The sequence below is a fragment of the Camelina sativa genome, chromosome 13 (assembly GCF_000633955.1).
Source record: "Camelina sativa cultivar DH55 chromosome 13, Cs, whole genome shotgun sequence".
NCBI classification, from domain to species: Eukaryota; Viridiplantae; Streptophyta; class Magnoliopsida; order Brassicales; family Brassicaceae; genus Camelina; species Camelina sativa.
The window spans coordinates 2,078,088-2,093,456 of NC_025697.1; the positions used below are offsets into that span (position 1 = coordinate 2,078,088).

Here is a 15,369-nt window from a genome sequence, read left to right on the forward strand (position 1 = left end):
ACATCATCCTATAAGATGAAAGAATAATTAGAATGCATAGAGATAAATAAATATATAAGTTTCTATTATATAAATACAAATGATTATGTTCTAGGCAGAACAAATCATCATTAAGATAGGCCCCTTGTATATTCTATCACCCTAGATTCTAAACCCGAACCGAGTTTGATAGATTGTGTTTGTATAAATTAGTTTTTGACATAATATGATGTAAATATAATAAAATTTACCATTACTTTAATAATATAGTAGAATTGTTTTGTTAGATTAGTAATGATTAAAAAATATGAATGAAAAGATAATTTTGTGCACACACATGATGGTTTGAGGTATGCAAGCGCTCCCAATAGTATATTAAGTCGCAACAAATTAACATTTATTAAAAGAAGTTTAGGTGGCAAGATGGTTTGGGAACGCGTTAGAATATGATTCAGGTGGCGGTTTCGATTCTTCCATCACTAATAAATTTTGCTTTGTTTTTAGATTAGTAATAGATAATTTTATTTGGAAATGTTTAGCAAATTTTGAAAACCCTAAAACTCAAATTCGCGACTCTTGTTAAGAAACTCTTCCTCTCTGTAATTTTAGAACTTCTTTCCTAAAAGCTTCTTTTCGAGAATCTCAAAACCATGGCGAATTCTGCACCGAATCTGGAGTGTCGTATGTACGAATCCAAATACCCGGAGGTAGACATGGCGGTGATGATTCAGGTGAAGAACATCGCCGACATGGGAGCTTACGTCTCTCTCCTTGAGTACAACGACATCGAAGGAATGATCCTCTTCTCTGAGCTCTCTCGTCGTCGGATTCGTAGTATCAGTAGCTTAATCAAGGTCGGTCGCATCGAGCCTGTTATGGTCCTTCGTGTCGATAACGAGAGAGGTTATATCGATCTTAGTAAGCGTAGGGTTAGTGAAGAGGACATACAGACTTGTGAGGAGAGGTATAATAAGAGCAAGCTTGTTCACTCTATCATGCGTCATGTTGCCGAGACTGTTGGTGTCGATTTGGAGGTATTGATTTTGATTTTTGTGACTCTTCTCGATCAGGAGCTTCGATTTTGTTTACTTGACTTGGAATGATAAGCTGAACTTGTTAGTTAGGATGACTTTGATGAAGATTAAGATTATAGGAATTGGTGTTTCCAATTATTTCTTCTAGCCAATATTTTCTGGAGATGACTACAAATCAATTTTTCGCCATTGTTGATGTGATAAACTGATAATGTTAAAGCTTACACTATGGCCATGAGATCAATTTCTGTAAAGTTTCAATCTAGTGGTCGCTTTCAATGTTCTAGCTTGATCTGAATCATGTTGTTTTCTTCTTGAATTGAAATAAGGTCCAGTTATGCGTATCATTGTCCACTTTTCTCTTTTGGTTTCCAATTTGTGAGGAAAAATCCACGTTTTTGTAGGAGCTATACGTTAACATCGGCTGGCCATTGTACAAGAAGCATGGACATGCTTTTGAGGTAATAGTTCCGAAGAATTTGTAAACTAATCGGCTCATTGTTGCTTATATGAACTGTTGTGATAGTGTGTACTTTGGACTCTCTTTTTGTTAGGCTTTCAAAATTGTTGTCACCGATCCTGATTCAGTTTTCAGTGCTCTTACCCGAGAAGTTAAAGAAACAGGACCTGATGGTGTGGAGGTAACACTATATACCTTAAACCACATTCCTTATCATTGTTTTAGTTTGATCCATGAAGACTTATCATATATTTTTTAAAGGTGACCAAAGTTGTTCCAGCTGTGACTGAAGAGCTAAAAGATGCGTTTGTGAAGAACATTAAGAGGAGAATGACACCACAGCCAATGAAGATCCGTGCTGATATCGAATTGAAGTGTTTTCAGTTTGATGGAGTTCTACACATCAAGGTCAGTCTCTTCTATATCTTATCTGCTTTTTTTTTAAGATGAGTTTTTGACTTGCTAGCATAAGTTGCCTGGCGATAATAAAAGTATGATTTTTCAGGAAGCCATGAAGAAGGCAGAGGCTGAAGGAAGTGATGATTGTCCTGTCAAAATCAAGCTTGTTGCACCACCACTCTATGTACTTACAACGCAAACCCTTGACAAGGTATGTTAATGTTGTTGGGTTTTGGCCCTTGTTTAAAGGTGGAAAAGTATTTAAAATACATTGAGGTTTACACTGTAACATTACCATAAATCCTTACACATATTCGCTCAACTCTTCCGCGCAACCATCATGTATAACTGCAGTTCAATATGAGTTTTACAACCTAATGTTTCAGTAAAACTCTTGGTCACTCTGACACTTTCTTTATCTGATTGAGTAGGAAAAAGGAATAGTGACTCTGAATAAAGCAATTGAAGCATGCATTACTGCAATAGAGAAACAAAAGGGGAAACTTGTTGTTAAAGAAGGTGCTCGTGCGGTAAGTCTTACATCCTTTTTCTGTGACAAGCCGACTGACTTTACTACTTCAATCACTCATTTTCTTTGGTCAATGACCTTAATGTGCTACAACATTTGTAGGTGAGTGAACGCGATGATAAATTGCTTGCTGAGCACATGGCTAAGCTTAGAATGGATAATGAAGAACTCAGTGGAGATGAGGGAAGCGAAGATGAAGAAGAAGACACTGGAATGGGAGAAGTCGATATCAATGGAGGTAGCGGGATAATTGAATGAACAAAAGCAAAAGCATTGTAACTACGGTTTCTGCTTTAGATCCTACAATTTTGTTTCCTTTTGCGCAAAAACAGTTGTTTCCTTTGACCCTGAACATGCTTAGTAGTACAAGCATCTATTATACAAGACAAGTGTTTCATCTTGATTTCACAATGGTTATGATAAGCTGCTCAATGTGTTGTCTTCTGAGGATGAAGACGAAGTGCAAATATCAGATGAGCTGTCTTGGGCAATCTCTCCATTGGCTGCAACGATTGTGTGGGAATAACAGCTGAATTCATCGATGTAGCTAAGACTCTGTCTTGTGCTTGCTTCACCGGCCAAGACATTGTGATCTTCAACCTCCATCCAACCCTCCGAGTCTTGTCTGTTGAAAACTTGGGTCAAAGCCTCTCCATCTGAATGTGTCTCATTCAAGGCGTGTGAAACATTTGTCACGAGCGTATATGTATCCTTGTCGTTTGTTAACCCTCTAAGAGTAGAAGTGATCACCGTCAGAGGATATGTTCGCTGGTGCACAACTCGGTTCACTGGTTTACCCGATTCAGAGGTCACCTCCACTATACGTTTGGTCTTCACCCTCTGCTCAACCCTCTTGTATGTTCCGTTTCCCTCGAACCTCACCAAGCTACCAACCTTGAACATGCTCTTGACCATGGTGGTCAGATTATCTTTACTTGAACTAACCCAGCCATCATATTCACTATGTACCTCTGCTTCAACCCTAAACGACCCATCAAGCTGTTCAAACTCTTCTTGTCTCACCATGTGACGACTTGGGCTATCGTAGAATCTAGACCCAGCTTGAACATTCGAAGACCCGTGATCTAACCAGAGGTGCAAATTGGCGTCCACAAGCCAGTACGATATCCCATCGTGGACCCCAAGTGCAAACTCATGAGACTTTCCATCTAAAAGCAAACTGAGAAATGGCGTCAAGTCCATGTCATAGGAAGGTAGATTGAATGCACCGATTGCAACAACTGGTTGCCAGAACAAAGGATTGATTCCACCTGTAAAGATCACTGGGACTGGCACCTCGGATCCCACATATCTCCCATCTATCTTAACAAAAACTTCCCGGTATGCACCATTGCCACGCCCCGTTGCTAAATTGTTTGTTCTGATGTAAGAGTTTGGTGGGTTTGAATACCAGAACTCATCGTCTCCGTGGAACGATACATATAGTTCCAGCACAATCCGACGAGTGTTGGACGGAATTTGAATTCGTTTTGAATAAGTTTCTGCAGGGTTGTCGATCATGAACCAGAACCCTCTGTTCCCTTCGTCACATACCGGGATTATCAAATCCGCAGAGGTTTGGTCACTTCCCTGTGATTCCACAAACCCTAATCTGCTATCAACTTTCAAATTTGACGCAATAGGATTGAATTCGTAGAAGATGAGAGTGACATTGATATGATAGATGCCTGTGTAAACATCGTTGACGATGTTCTCGAGCATCATCGTGACATTTAAATCGGCTCTCATAAAGAGCGAGGAGTACCTAGAGACGTCCTTCCGAACATTCCAGAAGATTCCAGATGGACTCGGCTCCGCCGTACTGGTTCGGAGTATCTCCACTCCCCCGAGCCACAAGCCGGAGATACGGTCGTACTGATCGCCAGTCGAGGCGGCGCATAGGTCAAGTACAACATAAGACCACGGCGGCGATGTACAGCCGGAAGGTGGAGTGTACGGAGCAGTAAAAGGAGGTCCGTTGATGGTGTTGGCGAATGAGTGGCGGAGGAGGACGTGAGAGCAAGCCGGCGTTAGCTGATCGGACGGTAGGGGAAGCCTGAGCTCTTTATACTCCTGAGACTCGTCCGGTGACCGGAGATAAGTCGAAGCAGATCTGAGAAATCGATCCGGCGAAGAAGGAAGAGAAACGGCAGTAGCAGTGAGAAAAGCAAGTGTGAAGAAGAACTTAACGGCGTCGTTTTGGTTTATCTGCGGCATGATATATCTTCGGCGTTCTTTTTAATTGTTCGAGCTCGCCGATGCAAAACTTCAATGGAGTGGACTGTGGAAAAGAGAAGGGCCGTGCGTAAAAACATTAGAGCGTTTTAGTTTTTTAAGAATCAACTACATGTCGTTTGTTGCATCCCAAAACGGCAGGCATTAGAAAGGAACTGTGAGACTGCTGGGGAGAGAGCTTGAAAGTGACAGTGTGGGGTCCTCCTTGCTGCTGTAACGGAATTCAAAAGTTTTTTCTAGCGTCACCTGTGGTTACTTATAATTCGTGTACGTGTCACACTATGAGAGGGTTACTGGTGACACTTTTGTCACTGTCATTTATCTTTAGCCATTTTTCTTGACATGCTCACTCTTCCTCTCCGAGAGCACTGCGAGTTTTCCCTTCTTAAGCTCTCATGGCGGCTTCATAAATCTATATATACAGAAAACTTTACACTTAAAAAAAAAAGCGTAATATTAACTCAGATTCAGCTTCTCCTCCACGCAAATATTTGCTTCTCTCTCTCTCTCTCTTTTTTTTTTTTTTTTCTCTTCCTGGGTTTGGAGTTTTTTTTGTTTCTGAAGTTGAATCATGTTTTATTCACATCAGCTTTTAGCTCGAAAAGCTCCGTTGGGTCAGATATGGTGAGTCGAATCCTATTACGTAAACGTTTTCCGATTTTTTCATGATTTTACAACCTCTGTTTCTGTATCGGTTTTTTGAAATCGTCGTCCCGATCACGCACTTGTTACTGCTTAACATCGCTATTGTGGTTTCCGTTGTTTGATCTCTCTGCTCGTTATCTATGAATGCTTAATCTCCCCAACCTCTGTTTTTTTGTTTTTCTTCTTCTTAAGGATGGCCGCTACGTTGCACGCGAAGATCAATCGGAAGAAACTGGATAAGCTCGACATCATTCAAATCTGGTGAGCGGATTTTTTTTTTCTTATTTTGTTTCGTTTTGATTTTTTTGGGTGTTCCTGCCATGAAAGCTGAGTAAGTTGATTTTTCTATTTCTCTCACAGCGAAGAGATTTTGAATCCGTCAGTTCCGATGGCTCTTAGACTCTCCAGTATTCTTATGGGTATGCTTGGTTTATAGAAAATTTGTTCTTCCCATTCTGGGTTTGATTTGATCTTAATGTTTGTCTCTTTCGTTAGGTGGAGTTGTGATCGTTTATGAGAGGAAAGTGAAGCTCCTATTTGGTAAATTTCTGATTCATCTTAATTTTTTTTTTGACTATATAATGTGTCCACTCTCCTTTTTTGGAAACTGATGAGTCATTTTTGTTTTTCTGGGTTTTTTTTTTTCTCCGTTAAATATTTTCAGATGATGTTAATCGCCTTGTGGTAATCAAAATCTTCTCCGATCCTCTTTCATTTTTCTTCATGTCAAAATCATATTCCCGTACTTGGGTTTCTGGGTTCTCTGTCTCACATGTGTTTATGTTTCTCAGGTTGAAATTAATGGAGCTTGGCGCACAAAAGCTGTTCCGGATCCCACTTTACTACCTAAAGGAAGAACCCATGCAAGGTATTATTGCTACTATGTTCAATTGAAGGATTGTGAAGGAAAATCCAAAATCAAAAGAACAATGTCGTGAAGAATAGTAGAAATGATGGTTTTTGTTTGTTTGTTTGCTTGCAGGAAAGAGGCTATCACATTGCCTGAGAACGAAGAAGCTGATTTTGGAGATTTTGAACAGAGTCGTAGTGCTCCTAAATTTGGCAGATACATGGATTTTCAGCAGACTTATATTTCAATGGTAACCCTATTCGATTCCCAGTCTCTCCCAGATTGGATAGGCTTATTTACTTCCTTTGATGTCTCAATAGTATTTAGCAGTTTCCCTCTCAAACTGTTTAAGGCTGTTTATAATTTCCAGCCTTAAACAGTTTATAAGATATAGAAGTGGAGGAAATAAGTTGGCGCATAAGACTTGGTCCAACTCAAGCATGTGATTAGCCTCATTTTAGTCTGCATGTGAATGTTTAAAAGGAAATGCTTGTTCGAACCTGAAGCATATGAACTCAAACCAAAATCATTTGAACATCGCTTAAGATTTAACGTGTAGCCCTATGTGTTGTGGAAAAGGACAATGCACAAAAGATGCAACTGTTAATGTGATTTGATCATTTGTAGTGTTCATCTCCTAGTAAACCAATGTGCATCTTTAGTTGAACTAATTCATTGCGTGGCTTTTATCTCTTTGCAGCGTTTGGATGAATCCAATGTTAACAATAACCCTGAGCCAGAAGATCTTGGACAGCAGTTCCATCAAGGTTTCTATCGTGAGCCATAACCTTCGTGAATAAACGACATGTTAATAACTTTATGCTAATGCGCTCACCAATTCCTGTATCGCTCTCAGCTGATGCTGAGAATATCACACTCTTTGAGTATCATGGTTCATTCCAGACCAACAATGAAACATATGATCGTTTTGAAAGGTGAGATTTCAATCCAGTAACTGTTATCTTTAGTCTTTAATTCCCAGATTTTAAACCTTCTCCAGTAACTGTTGAAGGTGGAAGTTTGTAGCGCTTCGCTATTTCTGTATTTTCTTTCATCCACCTTTCATCAAAATTCTGGTGATGATTTGTTCTTTTCTATTCTGCGTTTTGATGGCATCTCAGATTTGACATCGAAGGAGATGATGAAACACAGATGAACTTCAATCCAAGAGAAGGTGCTGAAATACCTACAACTCTCATCCCATCACCACCTCGTCAGCAGGAGCAGGACATTCCCGAAGGTAGAGAGTTATGTCAGTCTTTTATTCTATAATCTTGACATTTGGTTATTGTATGGGGGATATGAATTTTTGAGTCAAAGATGAAAGTGTTTTCTATCTTCAAATATGAAGCCAATAACAATGGCTTGGGCGAGTCTCCAGTATCATAATCATGTACAGTATCTAACCAGGGAATAACACTGAGCATCATGAACAGACCAGAAAAAAATTACTGATCTGTAGCCATCTGCAGGAGTCAACCCCACAAGCCCCCAGCGCCAGGAGCATGGTAGGGACGAATTTGCTGAGCGGAGGGAGGAACAAAACATACCGGACAGAGAGGTATTTGCTATTACTAGGAATACTTTCATCTAGTGAGAAAAGACATTGAATTGGGGTTTGTTCTGCATGCAGGAACAAGATAGACCACAGCCAGCAAAAAAAAGAACAAGAAAGACAGCTACCTTAGAAATGGATTATGAGCAGACTATTATCGCTGGTCATGTTTACCAGTNTCAGTTCCATCAAGGTTTCTATCGTGAGCCATAACCTTCGTGAATAAACGACATGTTAATAACTTTATGCTAATGCGCTCACCAATTCCTGTATCGCTCTCAGCTGATGCTGAGAATATCACACTCTTTGAGTATCATGGTTCATTCCAGACCAACAATGAAACATATGATCGTTTTGAAAGGTGAGATTTCAATCCAGTAACTGTTATCTTTAGTCTTTAATTCCCAGATTTTAAACCTTCTCCAGTAACTGTTGAAGGTGGAAGTTTGTAGCGCTTCGCTATTTCTGTATTTTCTTTCATCCACCTTTCATCAAAATTCTGGTGATGATTTGTTCTTTTCTATTCTGCGTTTTGATGGCATCTCAGATTTGACATCGAAGGAGATGATGAAACACAGATGAACTTCAATCCAAGAGAAGGTGCTGAAATACCTACAACTCTCATCCCATCACCACCTCGTCAGCAGGAGCAGGACATTCCCGAAGGTAGAGAGTTATGTCAGTCTTTTATTCTATAATCTTGACATTTGGTTATTGTATGGGGGATATGAATTTTTGAGTCAAAGATGAAAGTGTTTTCTATCTTCAAATATGAAGCCAATAACAATGGCTTGGGCGAGTCTCCAGTATCATAATCATGTACAGTATCTAACCAGGGAATAACACTGAGCATCATGAACAGACCAGAAAAAAATTACTGATCTGTAGCCATCTGCAGGAGTCAACCCCACAAGCCCCCAGCGCCAGGAGCATGGTAGGGACGAATTTGCTGAGCGGAGGGAGGAACAAAACATACCGGACAGAGAGGTATTTGCTATTACTAGGAATACTTTCATCTAGTGAGAAAAGACATTGAATTGGGGTTTGTTCTGCATGCAGGAACAAGATAGACCACAGCCAGCAAAAAAAAGAACAAGAAAGACAGCTACCTTAGAAATGGATTATGAGCAGACTATTATCGCTGGTCATGTTTACCAGTCATGGCTCCAGGATACTTCTCACATTCTCTGTAGAGGGGAAAAGAGAAAGGTTCAGATTAGTGAACGCCTTGGCCTTTAATGTACTCAGGGTGCTCATGTTGGCCTTACATCTGGCATCATTTTGTAGGTTCGAGGAACTATCCGGCCAGAAATGAAAATTTTGAAACGTGCGAATATGCCACCTACACAACTCCTCGAAAATCATGTGGATANGTAACTGTTATCTTTAGTCTTTAATTCCCAGATTTTAAACCTTCTCCAGTAACTGTTGAAGGTGGAAGTTTGTAGCGCTTCGCTATTTCTGTATTTTCTTTCATCCACCTTTCATCAAAATTCTGGTGATGATTTGTTCTTTTCTATTCTGCGTTTTGATGGCATCTCAGATTTGACATCGAAGGAGATGATGAAACACAGATGAACTTCAATCCAAGAGAAGGTGCTGAAATACCTACAACTCTCATCCCATCACCACCTCGTCAGCAGGAGCAGGACATTCCCGAAGGTAGAGAGTTATGTCAGTCTTTTATTCTATAATCTTGACATTTGGTTATTGTATGGGGGATATGAATTTTTGAGTCAAAGATGAAAGTGTTTTCTATCTTCAAATATGAAGCCAATAACAATGGCTTGGGCGAGTCTCCAGTATCATAATCATGTACAGTATCTAACCAGGGAATAACACTGAGCATCATGAACAGACCAGAAAAAAATTACTGATCTGTAGCCATCTGCAGGAGTCAACCCCACAAGCCCCCAGCGCCAGGAGCATGGTAGGGACGAATTTGCTGAGCGGAGGGAGGAACAAAACATACCGGACAGAGAGGTATTTGCTATTACTAGGAATACTTTCATCTAGTGAGAAAAGACATTGAATTGGGGTTTGTTCTGCATGCAGGAACAAGATAGACCACAGCCAGCAAAAAAAAGAACAAGAAAGACAGCTACCTTAGAAATGGATTATGAGCAGACTATTATCGCTGGTCATGTTTACCAGTCATGGCTCCAGGATACTTCTCACATTCTCTGTAGAGGGGAAAAGAGAAAGGTTCAGATTAGTGAACGCCTTGGCCTTTAATGTACTCAGGGTGCTCATGTTGGCCTTACATCTGGCATCATTTTGTAGGTTCGAGGAACTATCCGGCCAGAAATGAAAATTTTGAAACGTGCGAATATGCCACCTACACAACTCCTCGAAAATCATGTGGATAGTTCTTACCCTCCTCAGCTTTACGAGCTTTGGACAAAGAGTACTCAAGTACTTAAAACCTCATCATCTGGTCTCTCTCTATCCATCACTGTTTCTTTTTATTTTAACCTTGTTGAAAGGGATCTGACATTTGGAAATGCCAATGCAGAAACTCGACTCCCTGATTTCTGCGGGGAACAGTCTCCAGGGTTTGTTGAGGAGAGAATGCAGAACCAGCATCAAACCAACCATGTAAGGCGCGGAAGCATATTCTTTCCTGAAAATTTAGTATCTATAAGAGAAAAACACAATTTCATATACTCTCTAACTGAGTGTGGATGTATGCAGCATCAAGGCAGTGACACAAGCTCCCAAAATCTTGGTAGTCCCGCAGAAAGACTCCGGACAATTTATACTGGGAAAGGTGCTTCAGTAGAAAGCATGATGGCTGGATCTCGAGCANATCATGAACAGACCAGAAAAAAATTACTGATCTGTAGCCATCTGCAGGAGTCAACCCCACAAGCCCCCAGCGCCAGGAGCATGGTAGGGACGAATTTGCTGAGCGGAGGGAGGAACAAAACATACCGGACAGAGAGGTATTNCGTGGATGTGGACTATTTGTCGTTAGATATTTGATTTTCATGGGAATTACAGGAGACGATGTGAGATCCATGCCTAGCACACCATCCGCACGTGGAGCAGCTTCAATTAACAACATAGAGATCAGCTCTAAAAGGTTAAGAACTCTTCTAGATTTCTGTGATACTAAATCCAATGGCAACTTACATATAATTTTTGCATAGGAAGAGGATCATTAATTTCTTCTTCCGCTTACCAAATCAGTCGCAGGTCCAATTTAAAAAGGCCAAATTCCTCACCAAGAAGAGGGCTCGAACCAGTAGCGGAAGAGAGACCGTGGGAGCACCATGAATATGACTTTGAGTTTTCGATTATACCTGAAAAGCGCTTCAGAGCCGATAGCGGTAGAAGTTTTAATTGTCTTTTGATCCTAAAACTTTCAAAAAACCATCTTACACACCTTAACTTGGCTTCTTCTTTTCTTCACAGAAATACTATTTGAAACTGGATCTACAGAGACTCAAAATCCAGCGTGCAATCAATCAGACGAGAAGATAACAGATAGCATCAAAAGGTAAGTGATTCAATATTAATTAATTGCCAAAACTACATACTGAGTGACAATGATGAAATGTATAAAATGAAACACAGTCATCTCAAGACACACTTTGAAACACCTGGAGCTCCTCAAGTGGAATCTCTTAACAAGCTCGCTGTTGGGATGGACAGAAACGCTGCAGCTAAACTCTTCTTCCAATCCTGTGGTACTAACTTCTTCACTTCAAATTACTTTCACGTATATGAGCAATACAACTATTCATAAAAATAACTGACTATGAATATGCTTTATATTTCCAGTGTTAGCTACTCGGGGAGTCATCAAGGTGAACCAAACACAGCCTTATGCGGACATTCTCATTGCAAGAGGACCCAACATGTAAAGTTTGATTTCTAAATTTAAAAAGCTTAGTGTGGACCATGTGTTCCCTAGTTGTTTTGCTATTCATAGAGAGAGTTCGTAGACTTCTAAATTATTGGTCCTTTAATTTAGAACAACCGTTCTTTACCTCTGTTTGGTCCTTCTGTTATTGGTTATTACTATTTCATACATTATCATCTTAGCTTTGTCCGAAACATCTGAAATTAATTATTATAAGGTTTTTTTTTACATATTCTACTATTTAGTATTTTACTCGCATATAATTCATTGTCTTCTTAGAAGATATGGATTAGAGAATAAGCAAACAATAGTTTAATATATACTCCGTTGACAAAGAAAATGGCAGTCACGTAATAAGCCGCAACTACCACCAATTTACTCTCAACAATTAGTCGCACTCACGTCTTATACAATTTGTCAATTTTCTCAGAAACACTAAACATTATATAATACCAGTCCTTATACGTTTCTATATATATACGCATATTTCTCTCCTCTGAATCACACATCAAGAAATAGAGTGCATAACAATAAACATGAACTCAAGAGCCTTACCCTTCTCCGTTCTTGTCATCCTCATCGCTACAGCGGTGTTGGCCAACGGTTACACTACTCCTCCTCCTCCAACCACCGCATACCCTGCCGTGAAAACCGTGGAAGCTGCAGTGGAAGGAATGGTGTACTGCCAATCCTGCGACAAATTCGGATCATGGTCGTTGGCCGGAGCAGAAGCCATAGCCGGAGCTAAAGTCAGCATTATATGCAAGAACCATAGAGAACAAGTGAGTTTCTACAAAGTCTTTAAAACTGATTCCTACGGTCATTTCTACGGTGAGCTCAAAGGTTTCAAGATGACTCCACATTTCTTGAACCATCCTCTTCACTCTTGCCGAGCCAAGCTCGTCTCTTCTCCTCGTGAAGACTGCAATCTCTTCTCCAACATTAACAATGCTCTCGATGGAGCATCGCTACGGTATGAAGAGAAGAGGCTCAAGTGGACGAACTATGAGGCTGTAGTTTACGCCGCTGGTCCATTGGCTTTTCGTCCTGACCACTGCCCCACGACTGCACCACCCACTTACTGATTCGGGTTTTGAAGATGATCGTATACTAATTATATAACACACTGTTATTGATTTGTTTCTATTTTATTTCTTTTGGTGTTATGATTGGTCAATTGTTTGTAAAATGCTGAGTAATATTGTAATGGGACTCGTGTACTCTTTTGTATCGAGTTTGTTCAGTTAAAGACCGGTAAAATCATTGGTCATAGCAACATGAACATTTTAAATCTCAAACCTTGTCTGCAAGTTACAACAAGAACAAAGATTTCTCATAAATCAACACAACAGAGATACAAAGCAGGAACATCGACCACAAACTTTGCCTGCTTCTAAGCATAAGTTATGAGAGAAAGACAAGAGTGGAACCAAATACCTTGTTCCTTAGAAATCCATTGGCATTGCGAACAATTTATTGATCTCATCCAAGGCTACTTTTGTGCACACCGTTGGCTCAAATAGTTCACGTTCATCTGATTTTGAAGGCGGTATCTGAGTTGGCTGGTTCTTCCTTTGATGTTCTTGTTCAACTTCTTCATCATTCTCATCATCATCATCCGCAAGTATTGTGAAACCAGCAGCAGGATTTGGTTTCGTCTCTACTACTGCTTTTCCTCTGTTTTTAGAGCGGTTGGGTCTAACAAAATCTATTGGTTCGCCAAACATGTTGTTTATGTCTTCCATAGCTTCCTTTAGGTTGACTGTAGGATCAACAAGGCCATGGTGGCAGGCATTTTCAACTGCTTCTGGCTCATCGGAGATGGTTGAACCAACAAATCTATGAACAACTGTATCTTCTCTAAATCTAGGCCGAGGAGGACTGTTTCTGTCTGCTTCTTCAGAACTTTCAGGTGAATGGTCTCTTGGTAGGAGAAAGACAAAAGCTTTTCCATCCTCATCATTTTCATCCGTAGTTTCATCAGCGTTTTCATCGTCAATGAATATCTCAAAGGACTCTTGATTAGACTGGGATCCCTGGGTAGTACCAGTCTTTGCTTTTCCACTTGACCCTGTTTCACTTTCAAAACTCTCGTCCACAAAAACTTCAAAACCATTGTTGCCTCCTTGATTTTCTTTGTTCTGACTTCTCTGTCGTGATCTTCTCTGAAGTGGAGCAGTTTCTATAGGCTCTTTGAACATGTTGTTGATTGCATTCATGGCTTCCTTCATGTTTATTGTGGGATCCACCAAACCGTGATGGCAAGCATTTTCTGCTTCAGGCTTTCCTACAATGGCTTTATCAACAAAATTCAACACTGGCTCATGTTGTTGCCTCTCAACCTTCTGGTGTTTTCCAGACAGTTTTTGTTCCTGACGCTGCAAGAGGAAACAAAAATTCAGACATCTGCAGAACGTGTAAAAAATTATACAAGCGGAGCAATCAAATTATGGAAACAGTACCTGTGTCTTTTTCTTTTTGTGCCTCTCCATGCGACTAAGGAATTGCAAGTATGACTTCTGTAACTCATCCATGGGTTCTGCAAGGCTGTGGACAAGAGGAAATAGCCACTCAATTTAATTAATGTCTCAACATATCACATACTGTATGCTAGCCCAAACTGTTAGTATTACATTCCTCATTTCCACATAATGAATTGAGTGTAGTAGATTTTGTAGCATATCATGCAGGGGGATGGATACCAGGAATGATCATGACAAGAACTCACTTAGAGAATATATAAGCTGAATACAAGTATAGATTTGATAATCATATGTTGCATATGCATAATCGCTAAATAGAGCTGTACTCTTAACCATCTATCAAACACAAATTTTCTAAGAATACTTACTTTTGCACTCCAAGACGGTACATTTTCTCAGCCTCCTCAAATCTCTTCATCTTCTCATAATGAAGAGCATATGCCTGGTAGAACAGTGACCTCTTGGTACCTATACTTTGTGCTTCCATGGTTCTTAAGAGAGCTCTTGGATCGTCTACAAAGTCCATCTAGCCAAACAATTCATCATCACCAATTAAGACCAACAAGTTCAGCTATCACCAAATGGTTTATGCACAAAAAATTGAAACAATCATCAGGGATACAAATCCGAAATAGTCATCTATCGCTTACTTCCATAGTACAAAGCTGGACAAAGCTCAGGTCTAACCCCTTTAATCTTTACAACCAGAAATTCTAATGAGAAAGCCAGTAACAATTTGATCCACTGCTCTTAATTCAGTTTCAACCAAATCAAATGCCAAATCAAGAGGGTGAGAGTGTTCGTTCATTACCAGCTGCAACCAAACACGAATATAACGCGAATCGTTCTTATATCTCTTATCAGATTCAAAAGACTCTGCACACTTCTGCAAAAACCTCGGCAGCTTCTCGTTCAATATATGAGTGGGCAAGCTCTCTTTCATCTTCTTTACACCTCTGTTTCAGATTTACCCAATAATCAAATACACATCTTTTTAATTAGGTTTTAATGCTTCAGAACCGTCGACAAAAAAATAATGACACGGAGAGACAAAAAAAAAAAACAATTACCGGATCCAGGGAAGAAGATGATCTTTTCCAGAGTATGATTTGATATCTACGATCAGTGAAGCCAACAGTTTCTCGTTCTTCGCCATTTTTTTTACTTCTCCAAATTGAAGAAAGCAAAACGAAAAAGACCAAAGAGAGAGGGATACTGTATATGAATTCGAAAAGATTCCACCTTTTTGGTTTTTAAAACCTTCTAAAAGAGAAAGAGGCTCCACTGAGCCAGAATAACCAGCTAACCGGCTAATCCGGTCAACGGTTAACC

The 15,369-nt window shown here is 40.0% G+C and overlaps 6 protein-coding genes and 1 long non-coding RNA gene across 7 annotated transcripts; 5 read left to right on the forward strand and 2 right to left on the reverse strand.

The window, feature by feature from the left end:
- Positions 516-2,804, forward strand: LOC104734548 (eukaryotic translation initiation factor 2 subunit alpha). Its single transcript, XM_010454148.2, has 7 exons — positions 516-1,013; positions 1,418-1,474; positions 1,568-1,654; positions 1,735-1,881; positions 1,979-2,083; positions 2,304-2,402; positions 2,504-2,804. The coding sequence occupies exons 1-7, from the start codon at positions 630-632 to the stop codon at positions 2,657-2,659; spliced, it is 1,035 nt and encodes a 344-aa protein (XP_010452450.1). The 5' UTR covers positions 516-629; the 3' UTR covers positions 2,660-2,804.
- LOC104734547 (peptide-N4-(N-acetyl-beta-glucosaminyl)asparagine amidase A-like) lies at positions 2,700-4,896 on the reverse strand. The gene has a single exon (XM_010454147.2). The coding sequence runs from the start codon at positions 4,616-4,618 to the stop codon at positions 2,816-2,818; it is 1,803 nt and encodes a 600-aa protein (XP_010452449.1). The 5' UTR covers positions 4,619-4,896; the 3' UTR covers positions 2,700-2,815.
- LOC104734550 (sister chromatid cohesion 1 protein 1-like) lies at positions 5,170-11,735 on the forward strand. The gene is made up of 20 exons (XM_010454150.2): positions 5,170-5,260; positions 5,474-5,542; positions 5,642-5,700; positions 5,777-5,821; positions 5,946-5,965; positions 6,073-6,149; positions 6,264-6,381; positions 6,832-6,898; positions 6,988-7,066; positions 7,253-7,371; positions 7,604-7,692; positions 8,746-8,895; positions 9,970-10,123; positions 10,202-10,284; positions 10,381-10,544; positions 10,664-10,771; positions 10,879-11,018; positions 11,104-11,188; positions 11,266-11,378; positions 11,473-11,735. The coding sequence occupies exons 1-20, from the start codon at positions 5,208-5,210 to the stop codon at positions 11,553-11,555; spliced, it is 1,875 nt and encodes a 624-aa protein (XP_010452452.1). The 5' UTR covers positions 5,170-5,207; the 3' UTR covers positions 11,556-11,735.
- On the forward strand, positions 7,967-8,711 carry LOC109128491. The gene is made up of 3 exons (XR_002034920.1): positions 7,967-8,047; positions 8,234-8,352; positions 8,585-8,711. It is a non-coding gene; the product is annotated as an uncharacterized LOC109128491 (long non-coding RNA).
- LOC104734549 (sister chromatid cohesion 1 protein 1-like) lies at positions 9,246-9,974 on the forward strand. Its single transcript, XM_010454149.2, has 3 exons — positions 9,246-9,348; positions 9,581-9,669; positions 9,742-9,974. The coding sequence occupies exons 1-3, from the start codon at positions 9,261-9,263 to the stop codon at positions 9,919-9,921; spliced, it is 357 nt and encodes a 118-aa protein (XP_010452451.1). The 5' UTR covers positions 9,246-9,260; the 3' UTR covers positions 9,922-9,974.
- On the forward strand, positions 12,048-12,838 carry LOC104734552 (non-classical arabinogalactan protein 30-like). Its single transcript, XM_010454152.1, has one exon. It carries the CDS (start codon positions 12,091-12,093, stop codon positions 12,637-12,639), a length of 549 nt encoding a protein of 182 aa, XP_010452454.1. The 5' UTR covers positions 12,048-12,090; the 3' UTR covers positions 12,640-12,838.
- LOC104734551 (mitotic spindle checkpoint protein BUBR1) lies at positions 12,818-15,241 on the reverse strand. Its single transcript, XM_010454151.2, has 5 exons — positions 15,108-15,241; positions 14,849-14,993; positions 14,406-14,563; positions 14,017-14,101; positions 12,818-13,932 (listed from the first exon to the last, which is right to left on the reverse strand). Exons 1-5 carry the CDS (start codon positions 15,191-15,193, stop codon positions 13,000-13,002), a joined length of 1,407 nt encoding a protein of 468 aa, XP_010452453.1. The 5' UTR covers positions 15,194-15,241; the 3' UTR covers positions 12,818-12,999.